At 39.9% G+C, this 12,967-nt stretch overlaps 1 protein-coding gene across 5 annotated transcripts in view; it reads right to left on the bottom strand.

Annotated features, from left to right (window-relative positions):
* The window catches only part of COL19A1 (collagen type XIX alpha 1 chain), a 393,720-nt gene that overhangs the window by 371,163 nt on the left and 9,590 nt on the right, over window positions 1-12,967 (bottom strand). For all 5 annotated transcript variants that reach the window (XM_059730850.1, XM_019496735.2, XM_059730868.1 and 2 more), the window contains 2 exons: window positions 9,054-9,128; window positions 8,420-8,519 (listed from right to left, as the gene is read on the bottom strand). In XM_059730850.1, the coding sequence (XP_059586833.1) occupies window positions 8,420-8,519; window positions 9,054-9,128 (175 nt within the window). The remainder of the gene's footprint in view (window positions 1-8,419; window positions 8,520-9,053; window positions 9,129-12,967) is intronic.

Genomic DNA, 12,967 nt, shown 5'->3' with positions numbered 1-12,967 from the left:
AAGGAACAGTTTTACTACATGCAACCAGACACAGAAAAGGAATTAAACAGCAACCCAGCTTCCTATCCAGCCCAGGCACAGTCCTAAGGAAAACAAGAGACTTCCACTAACTTCAGGCTTCTGAGTCACCTATGGATGTGAATTCCAGAGTCAAGGGCCTTCCCTTGAAAACACTTTGAAATTCAAAATACCAGACAGTTCAGTCTAAGAACAGCTAGCTCAAGCACCTCATCCCATTCAAATACATCTGTGGATGGATGTGGAGAGACTATTTTTCATATATAGTCTCACATACACATACATAATCATTTCATATATGAAATGATTATATAATTAGTATCAGGTAATAGTACATTACATTATGCATCATTATTATATAATAATACTATTATGTAATAATAGTGCAATAGTATTATATAATGTTTATAAGCTAAAGGTCAATACTCGATTACCTGTGAAAGGGAGATAACTTCTGTGTAAGATGTTGCGTGAAAGTAACATGGTCAACCCTACCATCCAGATCAGTATTCTAGAAACAGTCAGGATCCAAACTGGATCCCCCAAATATAGGGTCCTTGGACAAGGAGCAGAAAAATGTCCTCGGTAAGGGTGACAATAATGACCTGTGCTGTGGCTGTCACATCTTTTCAATAGATCACCAGAATCATCTCTTTGTTGTCCAGATTTCTATGTCACTTCAGTAAAGTTTGCAAACTAGGTTAGGCAATTATAAAGCAGACAGAAAGTATAGAACAGTGCTCCACTTCCACAGCTTACTGAAGAAACTCAGGCCACAGACAGATGTTCTATTTCATGGATGGCCAACCTGAGGCACACATGTCACAAGTGGCATGAGGAGCCTCTGTCTGTGGGACATGGCAGATTGGGGAGGGAGCATGGCACACAGCAGCAGGCAGAGTAGGGAGCAAAAAGCAGAGCAACAGATTGGGCAGAGAGGAAGAAAGCAGGGGAAGAGAATCAGATTGGCACTTAGGGAGTGTGTAGGACTGACTTTGTGGCACACCTGCCAAAAGGCTGGTTCCCACTTCTCTATTTTAAGCTTTCCAAGTGCCTTTCAAACACTACAAACAGTGTGGGCCCAGACATTCCCACCTGATGAAACTCTTAAAAAATGTCTGAAATGCTTCAAAAATCATAGAATCATAGAATTGAAGGACCAGAAGGGACCTGCCAGATCATCAAGTCTGGTCCCCTGCCACGGGCAGGAAGTTATTGGGCTCAGATGAGCTCAACAAGGTGCTTGTCCAGCCTCATCTTGAACACCTCCAAGGATGGTGACTGCACCACCTCTGCTGGGAGTGTGTTCCAGATTCTGATGACCCTTACAGAGGAAAAGTTCCTTCTTATGTCCAGCCTGAATTTACTCTCTATTAGCTTATGCCCACTGGTACTCATCCTCCCTTGAGGTGCCTTCCTGAAGAGTTGCTCCCCTAGATCTAAATGACCCTCAGAAAAACAAGAGCATCTTTGAAGCACTTTCTGGAATGTCTGCACCCTCCAGTAGAGTGTGCTTGATTCTCCCACAGTGCTCTGCTCCCCACTCTACCCACCCAGGAGGGATGAGGAAGGGGGAAGGCCGACAGCTATTGAATGCTCTCCTGTGCACTTGGCTCTTCTTGGGAATTGCCTAAGACTAGAGACTGAGACTCATGTTGGGATTCCTGCTCTCCAGTCCCCCAGCTGAAAAGCACTGGCACAACATGGCTTCACAGCCATTCTAAAGTACTCCAGGGTGAGGGATGGCAGAGGGCTAGACCTCTGCATGACACCAAAGTTCTCCAAACTTGAAGGGCTGCAAATAAGAGTGAGATTTAGAGTACTTCAAATGACTGTCTGGTTATATGCTCATACAACATCATCTCATTTTCTCCACTGCTTCTGAATACCCATTACAAGAGACTGGTGACAAAATCCCCAGCAACGATCCCAAAGAAGGAAGAGGAGTTGACATAAAATATGTTATTGAATATCTTCAGAAGGAATGTAACCAGTTCAATACATTATTATTCACCCAATGAGGGACAGCTGTAAAAATAAAAAAACTTAAAGCAAATGGTTCCCAAAACTGTTGACAGAATGAAAGAGGGTTAAATAGCCCTTGTTGAGCTATATACTACTGCAGCTAGACTACTAATGGGACCACAGCTAGCTGAATTACACCTCAAATGTCTCTACAGCGCACAGAGATTTCAGTGAATATAGTACAGACGTGCCCAGTCGTACACACAGAATCACGGCCATTTATATTCTTATTCTCAGCTTTCCAGTCCTGCTTCTAAAACTTCTTAATAACCAATGTCTTTATCTCAGAAAACAGAAGAACTTTAGAAAACTCTGGTGATTATTTTCTGTCTCTAGAGCAGGGGGCTGCTTTAACATTTTGGAATGGGTGGCTGCTTTAATGAAACCACAGCCAGAACTGCAGTGTTCACTTTCCCCTCACTCCCAAACACCACTGCTGCAAAGTATTTTCAAGGGAAGGCCCTTGACTCTGGAATGGGTCTGGAGCCATGACTGACAGTAAGCAGTGGAAGGGCAGATGCACTGAGTAGTAGGTAGGGGAGTAGGCACCAGGGGAGCAGTGACAGTGCGGGGGGAGGCAGCAGCTGAGGTTCCAACTCTGACCTTAAGTCTGGGTCAGGGCTGGAGTCAGAAATGCAGCAGCCCTGCCCCCTCACTCAACTGCCCTGTGCTCAAATTCAAGACAAGGTGTTTTTTCCTTCATTATAACGGGGGGGGGGGCAGCAGGGGACTTCATCTTGGATTCAGATAAATATGGTATTAACAAAGGAGTTGCATGAATATAATCAAATTGATATTTTCTTTTTTGAGAGTAAAACAAAAACTGTCCACATTAAACTTCCTGTTAGAGGACAAAGGCTTTAAAAAAAAAAAAAAATCTTAAACACAAATAAGAGATGAAAAGAGGAAATAGTTCAAATTCAATAAAAATAGATTCATTTTCCTCTGCTGATCCTGCACAGCAAATTATTTACAAACATAAATAGCAGCAATGTTACTCCAGACCCATTGAAAAATCAAAATGGCATCACAGAAGAGAAATGGCACAGCATAGCTTACTATTACCCATACTGTAACTAAATGAATGAAATGTAAGTGGAGATGTGTCAAGCTACTTGACACTTGCTAGTCAGCTTAATAAGATACCCCCTAGTTTCCTGTAGTATGGGTACCAGTGTTCTGCTACTCACAGCATGCCAGGTCTATTTACATAGCCTATGAGGCAGGATGAATATATAAGTCATATTACATCTGGTAACAGTTGGGTGTTTAGAACTACATAATCTGACACAATGTAAAAGAAGGAGATTTAAATTAAAAGAATGCATTAAAGATGCTGTACCTGGGCAGCTGAGATAAAGTGAATTAGTTATGGTGACATGTTTTGAGGTCCTGACCATCTTTCATTATAATCCCACCATGTCAAATTACAGTGACTTTACCCTCCTTACTGCCAGCCTCTTATTAATTTATTATCTTTTCTAAAAAGCAAATCAAATATTTAGAAAAATATGTGAAAATAGGGAGATAAGACTTCAAACAGATTTTTTTTCCCAGAATAAATAAGAAAAGCTATACATTTAACAAACTGCAGAAAATGATATGTACTGTACTTAAATGTGGTTCATATGTATCTGCAATATGGAAGTAATCAGCAATAGAAAAATTGTTCCCTCTAAGAAATACTAATTAACATTAAGTCATGTTTCAAACTCCCAGAAAACAACCTGGATCAACCCATCTAATATATTTAACTGCTCCTAATGTTAGTTTAAATTCCTATAAAGTTCAATTTTTTTGAAAAAAAGGTTTTTCTCCAATATGAAGACCGTTTTTTATTTATGTACCAACCTACTGCTTTCTTCCCGACCTGCAGACAGATGAGCTGAAACAATCTAGGAGAAGCCTGATCTGTTGCTATTATTATTATTATTATGTTACCTCTTCAACCTAATAAAATTTACACATAAACATTGCTAAATATGCCATATTTAATTGTATCCATAGACATTTCAAGCTAACACATCCATTGTAAATGGAAGCAATGTGCTGGGAGATGGGACACATCGTTTCTTACCTCTGTGGCAAGTTAGAAGGTATTCTTGATGTTTCCAATATTGTTCTTTGTAGTTGAGCTTGAGGGTTTGAAGTACAATTTTGAGAATTCTTTCAGTTAACTATTGCCCAAGTTTGATGGCATGGGAAGCCTCTACCAGTCTGATATTCCTGTCTAATTTGTTAAAAAATGTGTAACCTACAGCCTTGCAGAGCCATTCTCAATGCCTGTAGCCATCCAAGCCCAAACAAAGAATGAAAGTGGAAAAGAAAAGTGAGCAACTTCAGGGTTTCCCTCTTTTTGTCTGTAAGGAAGAAAGGAAAAGCCCCCTGGCCAGCAGGCTGAAAAGAAGCAGGGAAGAAAAATAACTCACTTGGATTTGCAACTTCCCCAAAAGGAAAAAGAGAAGAAAAAATGTTATTTCTTCCCACAATTTACCTTCCAGTTTTATGAGCTGCTGTTTACAACTATCATCCTCATTCTGTTATTTTGCACTGCTCCTTCTACTGCTTATTTCCTTACCTAGGTCAGGTATAGACATTACATGTTTCCCGGTTTAGGTGGTTGGAAACCATCTATACTTGTAACAGGACAGACGTTCAGAACACACCAACTGCTTTAAAAATGGCGGATCCTGGTCTAAGATATACCTGGATCAATGTGGTATCAGACTTAATTGATCTAAGTTAGACAAGTGAATCAAACTTTAGTACCAGGTCCGCTCCCAAATCAAGGTTGGTCAAATTCCTACAGCATCCCACTTGTCTTTGTGGGCTCCTGGTAGCCTTCCTTCACAGGGAACTATGCAGGCTGGAGCTGCCTGTCATAACAACTGCTGACGAGGGAGGTGGGGGAAAGGGGACTGGCTCCCTATGTGTTATAGTCCAATTGACTGAGCTGGGTTAAAATTAGTTGTTGTTTTTTTAATTTTCTACTCCCCTGATGGCCATTGGGAGAGGGATCACAGAGAGGGGGTGTGTGTGTGTGTGTGTGTGTGTGTGCGCGCGCGCGCACGCGCACACACACATGAGGGGGCGGGAGACAGGGAGCACAGGAACAAGGAGTGCAGGGGATAGATAGGGAGAGTGTGCAAGGGAGAAAGTAAAATAATCTTTTCAAATTATCTCCTCTGTCTTGTTTTTCTTTTGCTCCCCTCCCGTTCCCTCCCCCTAGTTCTTTGCTTCTCTCAAAAAAATCTCTGGGCTGTGAAAGACGTTGGCTGCCATGGGAAGATGAAGAGGCTCCCATCATCCTCTTGCCAGGTAGCAAGGTTGCACTGGGCTTGTCCTTTTTTAAATTTCTTTTAAATTTTTTTTAATTTTTCCCCTCCTACCTCCACCATTGTGATGATTGTGAGTCACTGCTTGGGTTATTTTTCCTCCTTCTCCCTCCAGGCCTCCAGCACAAACCCAACTGTTCCCCATCTCCCTCCTTGTTTCCCTGATGGACAAGGCAGCATCTCCATTTTGAAGCAGGAATAAAGCAAGTGCCCCTCTTCTCCACCTCTGCGAGGGCAGTGGCTATGGGGCTGGGTATGTCCGCCATGCTCTCATGGCTGATCCCCACTTCCCCTCTCCATCAGCAGGCAGTGACAGGCAGCTCCAGCCCACACAACTCCCTGTCACTGCACCTGTTCTTGGGAGGCATGGAAGTCTCTTGGTGGGCTCCCACACAGCCACCAAGAGACCCCCATATCTCCCAAGAGTAAACCCAATGACAAGGAGGAGACCAGGCTGGAGATGCCTGTCACTGACTCAACAACACTCAGCAATCCCTGGCAGCTCACGGAGGCTGCAGATCATACTGGGAAACATGCTCATGCATCCCTACCCATGCTCAAGTACCCCAGTGCACGCAGCCCCACTCCCCATACATATACTGAACAGTGAACTTCTATTCTGCTCACTCCCAGACTAAACTAGGGCGCTTACAGAAACCCATACAGGTTTGATCAACTTTGCCTCAGGCTGTTTGAATGTCTGTACTTAGTTCTAGTGAAGTGGAAGAGAACAAGGAGGGAGGTACAAAGAGCAGCTGGTGATAGAAGCAGCACGTACACAGTGGTCGCATACATTGGTAGAGGGAAAAGAAGAACTAAGTATTGCCAACCTCAAGAGATCATAAGTCATATAGCAGACTAAAAAAAAAAAAAAAAAAAAAATTATTTGTTCCCAAAACAGCAAAGTAAAAAAAAAAACCCCAAAAAACCCAAACTCACCAAGCTATTCATGGTTTTTAGTCTGTCTTTTGACCTTTTCTCTCTTCTTTACTCTTCTGCCAGTCTATGCATGTTAAATTCAGATTGAAAAAACAACCTTTGATGCACATAAAATATAAGCCTCCCCTGGCTCTTCAAATGCAAACTCCACTTTCCCACCCTCCACCCTGCCATACATTCTACTGCTGTCTTAACTCTCTCCCCTTCTACTTTTCCACAAGAACCCCACATCCCTCATGTATCAACACTATAAAATGCAGCAAGAAAAAGAATGAACATCCATAAAAATCAAAGTACTCTTACTATGTATCAAGTTTTCCACAACAGTCTCGACAACACCTTGCTAACGGCTGAAAAACCCTAACCCAAGTAGATCTTTCCATTACTCGACACAATAATTATACAAGAATCCTCACACATTTTAAAACATTATTACCTCTTTGTATAATCTTCATCAATTATCTTATATATTATATATATACACACATATATATACACACACACATATATATATATATAGGGCTTAGTCTGTTTGTCCATCTGTCTGTCTGTAATGCTCTTGGGGGGGGCATGGCTCCCAGCAGGGCGTCGTTCCAGCCAGTGCTGTGTGCGGGGCGAATTGGACATCAAGAATGACGGCAAGGACAGAGCGCCACCATGACGGTGGGGCAGAACAGCATGGAGTGGGTGGGGGGTGTGGTGCAGGGCTGGACATGGAGCAGAGGGGGGAAAATGACAGTGGAGATGGAGCACCGCCATGATGGTGGGGACAGATAGGAAGGAGCCCCACCACCGTGCTCCTTGGAGGTGGCGGTGCTGGGTGGTGGTGGAGGGGGACAGATGGATTGGCAGGGATGAAGTGGGATGGAGGGGATGGAGCAGGGGGCAAAGCCAGCACGGTTGACCTCGGCCCCCCTCCCCCCCCAGCCCTGCTCCTTGGAGGTGGCAACGGTGCGGGGTGGTGGCAGCACCTTGCCCCCTCCCCCACCAATCCTTGCCATCATTCTTGATGTGCAATTCACTAGTGTGTGTATGTATATACACACACACACACACACACACACACAAAGATATTATAAATATATATATAAATTATCCAGTAATAACAAGAAATGTAGCTTTAAGATATGTCATTTTAATTATCATTAATTGTCCAATTAACTAAAGATGACCATCTTGCTTGTTTCAAGCCCACTGGCAGAATTTATTATATGAAGGGAAAATATGTAAAATAGTAGCCTTTCATCATGTTACCACAATACACATAAAAAGAAAAAGAAAAAAAACCAGCTCAGACTTACTTGGGTAACAGTAAAATCATGAATTCTAAGAACACAGAGAACTTCTGAAACCCGCCATTAACATCATCCTTACAGAAAGTTCTACAGAACTGAACAAAAATATGCTATGTTTTGTCTAGGTCCTTAGAGAAACTGCTGTATAAACTTTTTACATATCTATGGAACCCAATTTTAATTCTGTTTTCTAAGGACAGATCTGAGAAGAGGATCTGCCAAGTAAATAATACAAAAATTTAGAAGAATCAGGAAATGAACCTATGGGAGGAGACATTGGGAGCAGCTGGCAGGAAAACTCTTGCCAGCTGCTCCCAATGTCTCCTCATTCAAATGCAAATACAAATTTTAAGCTCAGTTCCTGGAAGGAGACACAGAAAAGTTAAAGACAGAGAAGCATGAAGAAAGAAGAATCAGTTTAAGATGACTAAATAAAAATCATGTACTGCAGAAAGAATAAAGGAGGATATAGACAAAGAAACATGGTATTTTTTCAATGGAATTTATAACCAGGTAGGGACTGCAAAACCCGTCTTATATTTGCAGTTCAACCTAATTTTAATTAATGCTGGACCAAACCCAATATCTCCTGAAATTATTGAAACGATGCCTGCTAACTTCAGTGAGAACTCAATCAGTTTGTCTGTATTCCTGGACTCCAAAAATGACAACAGAGAGCACACCTAAAGATAAACATATGTATTTTTCTATAAATGCAGTGATTAATAATTCAGCCACTTATTATTTACCTGCTTTTTGTTTGAAATAATATGAAGACATTTATGGATAAAGTAATATTTTACTTACTTAGTGTCTCTGATAAGAGGTGTACTTCCCAGTTTAAAACAGGTGTTTTCACCTCCACATGATGCCTGTTTTAGAGAAAAGCTTTCTGCTAGATCAAAACCTGTAAAATATGATATACTGTATTATTTCATTCTTTATAATACAGTTTATAAAACTGGGGTAAGATACTGATTTTTAGCATGTGTGGTGTTTTTCTAATATATTGACTCACAGGCTATTTCAGTTCCTAGTGCCTTAGATCACAGAAATAAGAACTGAATATTTTCTCAATGGAGGGGTACGAGTGTGAAATTCCTTTAGCACTTGACCTTGCAACCTCTTAGGAATGCACTGGCTGTTTTCCTACCATGTGAACTAATAAGAATAACTATCCTGCAGATCTACGGTATATTTGGGAAACAAATATAAATGCAGACTAATTTAGCAAGTGAGTAGGGAAGACACTTCATGTATAGAATTTAAACAATAAGCTATAGAAATAATGTGTTCTGACCTTAATCAAAGATATTTTTCTGAAATGTATATTCATTTCATACAATTTTAAAACAAGTTGCAATAGGGCCAGGATTTTATTCACAGTTTGTAAATAACTTTAGATTCTCTACTTACCTGAAACACCAAGTAAACTACTTACCGAAAACATCAAGAGCTTCTCTGTGGATTTGTGTAAACTGATGTCTATTTGCACTCATCATAGGACACGTTGCAACTACAAAAGAATAGAATAGAGTCTATCTCATCAAATGTTTGCAAATAAAAATGAAGCATATACAAAGCTATTCATTATGGCAGTGATATAGAACTACGAGACAACATAGACCAAAATTCATTTTTGATTGCTATTAATACTCCTTTCTCTTTCTCTATATTTAGGGGCAAAGAATAAACCAAGCTACACTATACAAATGGTGATTACATCTTAGTGTTTAACACATATTCTTAAAATTATAGTTAAAAACATATATTATCATGTTTAATTTAACTGTGATTAAATTTAACACATATTTGAGATACATATTTTAAGGGAAATAACATAAAATTATTAGAGTTAATCTAAAATGTCAAAAAACATGACATCTATAAGCTTTGTACACAAACACAAAAAACACACAACTTTGGAAGACAGCAAATTTTACAGTAAATGTTACTATGAAAAGAAAAGCATACTATAAAAGTATGTGACTGGAAATGGACATGTTACTTGAACTGAAGAAAACGTTTGTTTCAAAACGTTTGTTAAAAAGGTTAATGTCATATTACATAAGCAATATAAACAATGAGATTTTCATGGTTTAGATTTTTAAAAGACTTACAAATTATGCAATTTTTCATTAGGGGTTGCTCTGAGTGTATGCTAATGTGGTTTTTTGTTGTAAATAAGCAGAATGTTCTAATATTTTAATTTAGTACACATTCAGGGGCTAACAAGCTGGTTACATTTAACAACTTGTATCATAACAGAATACAGGAAACTAACAATTTGATGAATTATATTAAAACCTAATTTTACATGTACACATACAATTGAACCCCCCCCCCCATATATAGTAAAATAAAGTCTGTACATTTGAAAAAGCTGTATCTTTTTTATCAAATACATGCAAATAGTGCCACTGAAAACTATTGAGACTATTGCATGTAATAAAAATAAGCAGGATTGGGATTATTAGTTGGCGGGCATAGAAGTGTGTTTTAAATAAAAATGTAAAGCACCTAAACATACAGCCATAATAAATTGAGGGTTGGTCAATAAGGAAGACAAGGATTTTTACAACATGTCAGTCCAGCAAATAGGGAAAAGAAATGGTTTAGCACTAACCTGGAAATCATCTATATTTAAAGATTTCAAGAACTTGGGTGGCTGAAAGTTGACCTGAAAAAATGGCTACATTTGTAATTTTGAAGTGACTGAAATACTCCATTCACTCTGTAAAAATACAAAGACTGTATACTTTTTCAAAAATCTTAAATTTAACTGAATGTATTACTGTATCCATCATAAGAATTAGCGTAAGCGGCTAGTGGCTGGTAAATTTATAGCTGGAAGATAACATATACATTGAAAAGTAATTACCTAACAACAAAGTTAACTAAACCAACGTCGACCTTATTTGAGGAATGTTTAAACACAGATTGGACAGAAGTCATGCTATGCAAAAAACCACTGAATTCTGCTAGACACCCTACTTCCACTGTCTAACTTACAGCTCACAAGTCAAAAACAAGCTCATAAGCAGAGATGTTCCATGGGTATTTATTAAGAGGTATGTATATGAATATTATATTTAATTATTTCTAGAAAAGAACAGAAAAGATAAAATACACTAGATACATTTTTTGTTGGGGAAAAGATGCAAAAGTATTAGTCTATGCTGGCATCTCAATTGCTGAAAGGAAATCTTTCACCAGACTCCTAGTTTATCAGGGTATGATTAATTTTTATTTATTGGGCAGTGAGTTTTGTGCTATCATATATTTATGGTATGTCCAATACATTACTGGAAATATGTGTCCTGAAACATGGAGGCAAATTCACATTAGATTATTTTTACTCCTGTACTGACAGTCAGAAAATGAATGGGGCCAATTTCTATTCTTATTTAGACAGATATAAATTTACAGTAACTTGCAGTGAGTGGAGTTATGTTGAATTCATATATAGCCACATATGTACAATTGTCAGCACTTATGTAGAGTCTGGATTCTACCCTGTGCTGAGCATGCTTACAATGCCATGCTTTGGCCTCACAGAATCTGCAGTGGAACAGAACCACCTCAGTATGTGCATAATGCCAGGTAAGTCCTGAAACTTCATTCATAGAAAAAACACAACTGGCAAGTATTTGAAGCCAAAGGAGACCATGGGTTTTCCCACCTTTTAGTCTGATAGCTTAGTTTAGCTTCAAGAGGAGACTGGATGGTGACCTTGCTGGGATCACCTGACCCCAGTTGTCTTTCCTGCTTGGTGCAGGGGCTGGACACAATGATCTTATTAGGTCCCTTCCAGTCTTCCAATCTATGAATCTATTAACAGTTAAGGCATTTGCCTTGGGATCAGGAGTCCCAAGGGCTAGCCTGAGCAAGTTTAAATTTACATTTTTCATTTTCAAGCAAAGTGCTCTCATTTCCAGGCCATGAGCTAGGCTCTACCCAAAACACCCAAAGCGCCCAAAGCATCCCTACTCTTGAAGCTGTCCCACTAGTCAGCCAGAAGGAAAACAAGCTAGAGGTAAGGGAGCTCAATGAGGTAGGTTCTACCCTAAAAGAGAGGGAGCCCTGCATTCTGGCCCCTAACTCTGGGTTGCTTTTCCACACCTTGTATTTATTATGCATCGGAATGGTTTCATTTGGAATAGTTTCTGTCCTAATGGAGGTAGGAAACAAAGGCTACAATATAGGGCCCTCTACCACATGGTGTGAAACCCATTTAACTGAGCAAGCTTCCCTCCCTCTCTTTTGCTCTCCTCCTCCTCCCCCCTGCTCTGTGGACCAGCTTCAAAAAGAGAGCTAGAGAGTGCTCTGGACAATGCCTACCCCAAAGTCTCATGATTAGATCATGTTGCAAGGAAATGGAAGATAAAGGACCAAACTCTCTCTAGTTGAGAATGGCCTACAACTTGGGTTCCTGTTCTCTGAGCAAGCACCCTAGGCTTAGACGGAGGGACTGGCCTTTATTACTGGTGATTTACTTTTGGCAGGCAGCATGTATCTATGTGCTACAGACAGAATCGGAATCTAAAAGCCATGTAAGTGTCAAAATTTCACTTATATGCACGTTCTATTTAAGCACATAAAGGTGAAATAGCATTTAGTTGTCAGTTTGATATAGAGGCATACATTATATATGGCTGTGACACATGCCATTATAGAACATATATTCTATATTTCCATTTATTTTCACCCCCATCCCTCCTTAGGATTGAAGACAGATATATTAAAAAGGACAGATATATTAAAATCAGATATATTAAAATCACTCTGTAATGTGTATAATCATAGTAGCCAGAGACAGCTAATAAAATATTCTCCTTGAGCAAGGGAACTCTCCACTTCCAGCATCAGCCACCTGCCAGACCCTTGCAAGGGAAGAGAAGAAAGCTTCTCAGGGACTTTCCAGGTGGGAACTGTATTAAGCAGGGAAAGCCGTGGCCTTTTGAAGCAAATCTCTGCTATGCTTGATTCTTCACTGTGGTATGGTCATTGGGAACTTATGCCAATGCTGTAAATCAAAGCTGCTTGAAATTACACCGATGCTCCACAGTTGAGGATTAGGGAGTTGCAGCTGGCTTCCTCTGGCCATTTTCTACTATGTCCAAATAAAGAATCAAGTGCTAGTATCTGTGCTATCCAGTTGATTGCAGTGATCCTTTACCTGCTCAAGACATGCGCTTATTTTTATCAATGGCAAAACAGTCACAGCAAGAACAGTGTGCCAATGCCACATAAACACTGCTTCCCTGGTTGTATTCCACATAGCCACAAAAATGGAAAGGGTTACTGCACTTCTATCTTACTTTAGGCTATGAACATTTTCCTGGGACATTTTGT

This window comes from Alligator mississippiensis, chromosome 1 (genome assembly GCF_030867095.1).
Source record: "Alligator mississippiensis isolate rAllMis1 chromosome 1, rAllMis1, whole genome shotgun sequence".
Classification (NCBI taxonomy): domain Eukaryota; kingdom Metazoa; phylum Chordata; order Crocodylia; family Alligatoridae; genus Alligator; species Alligator mississippiensis.
Note: the sequence above shows the minus strand (reverse complement) of the source record. Positions and strands in the feature narration are given on the sequence as shown.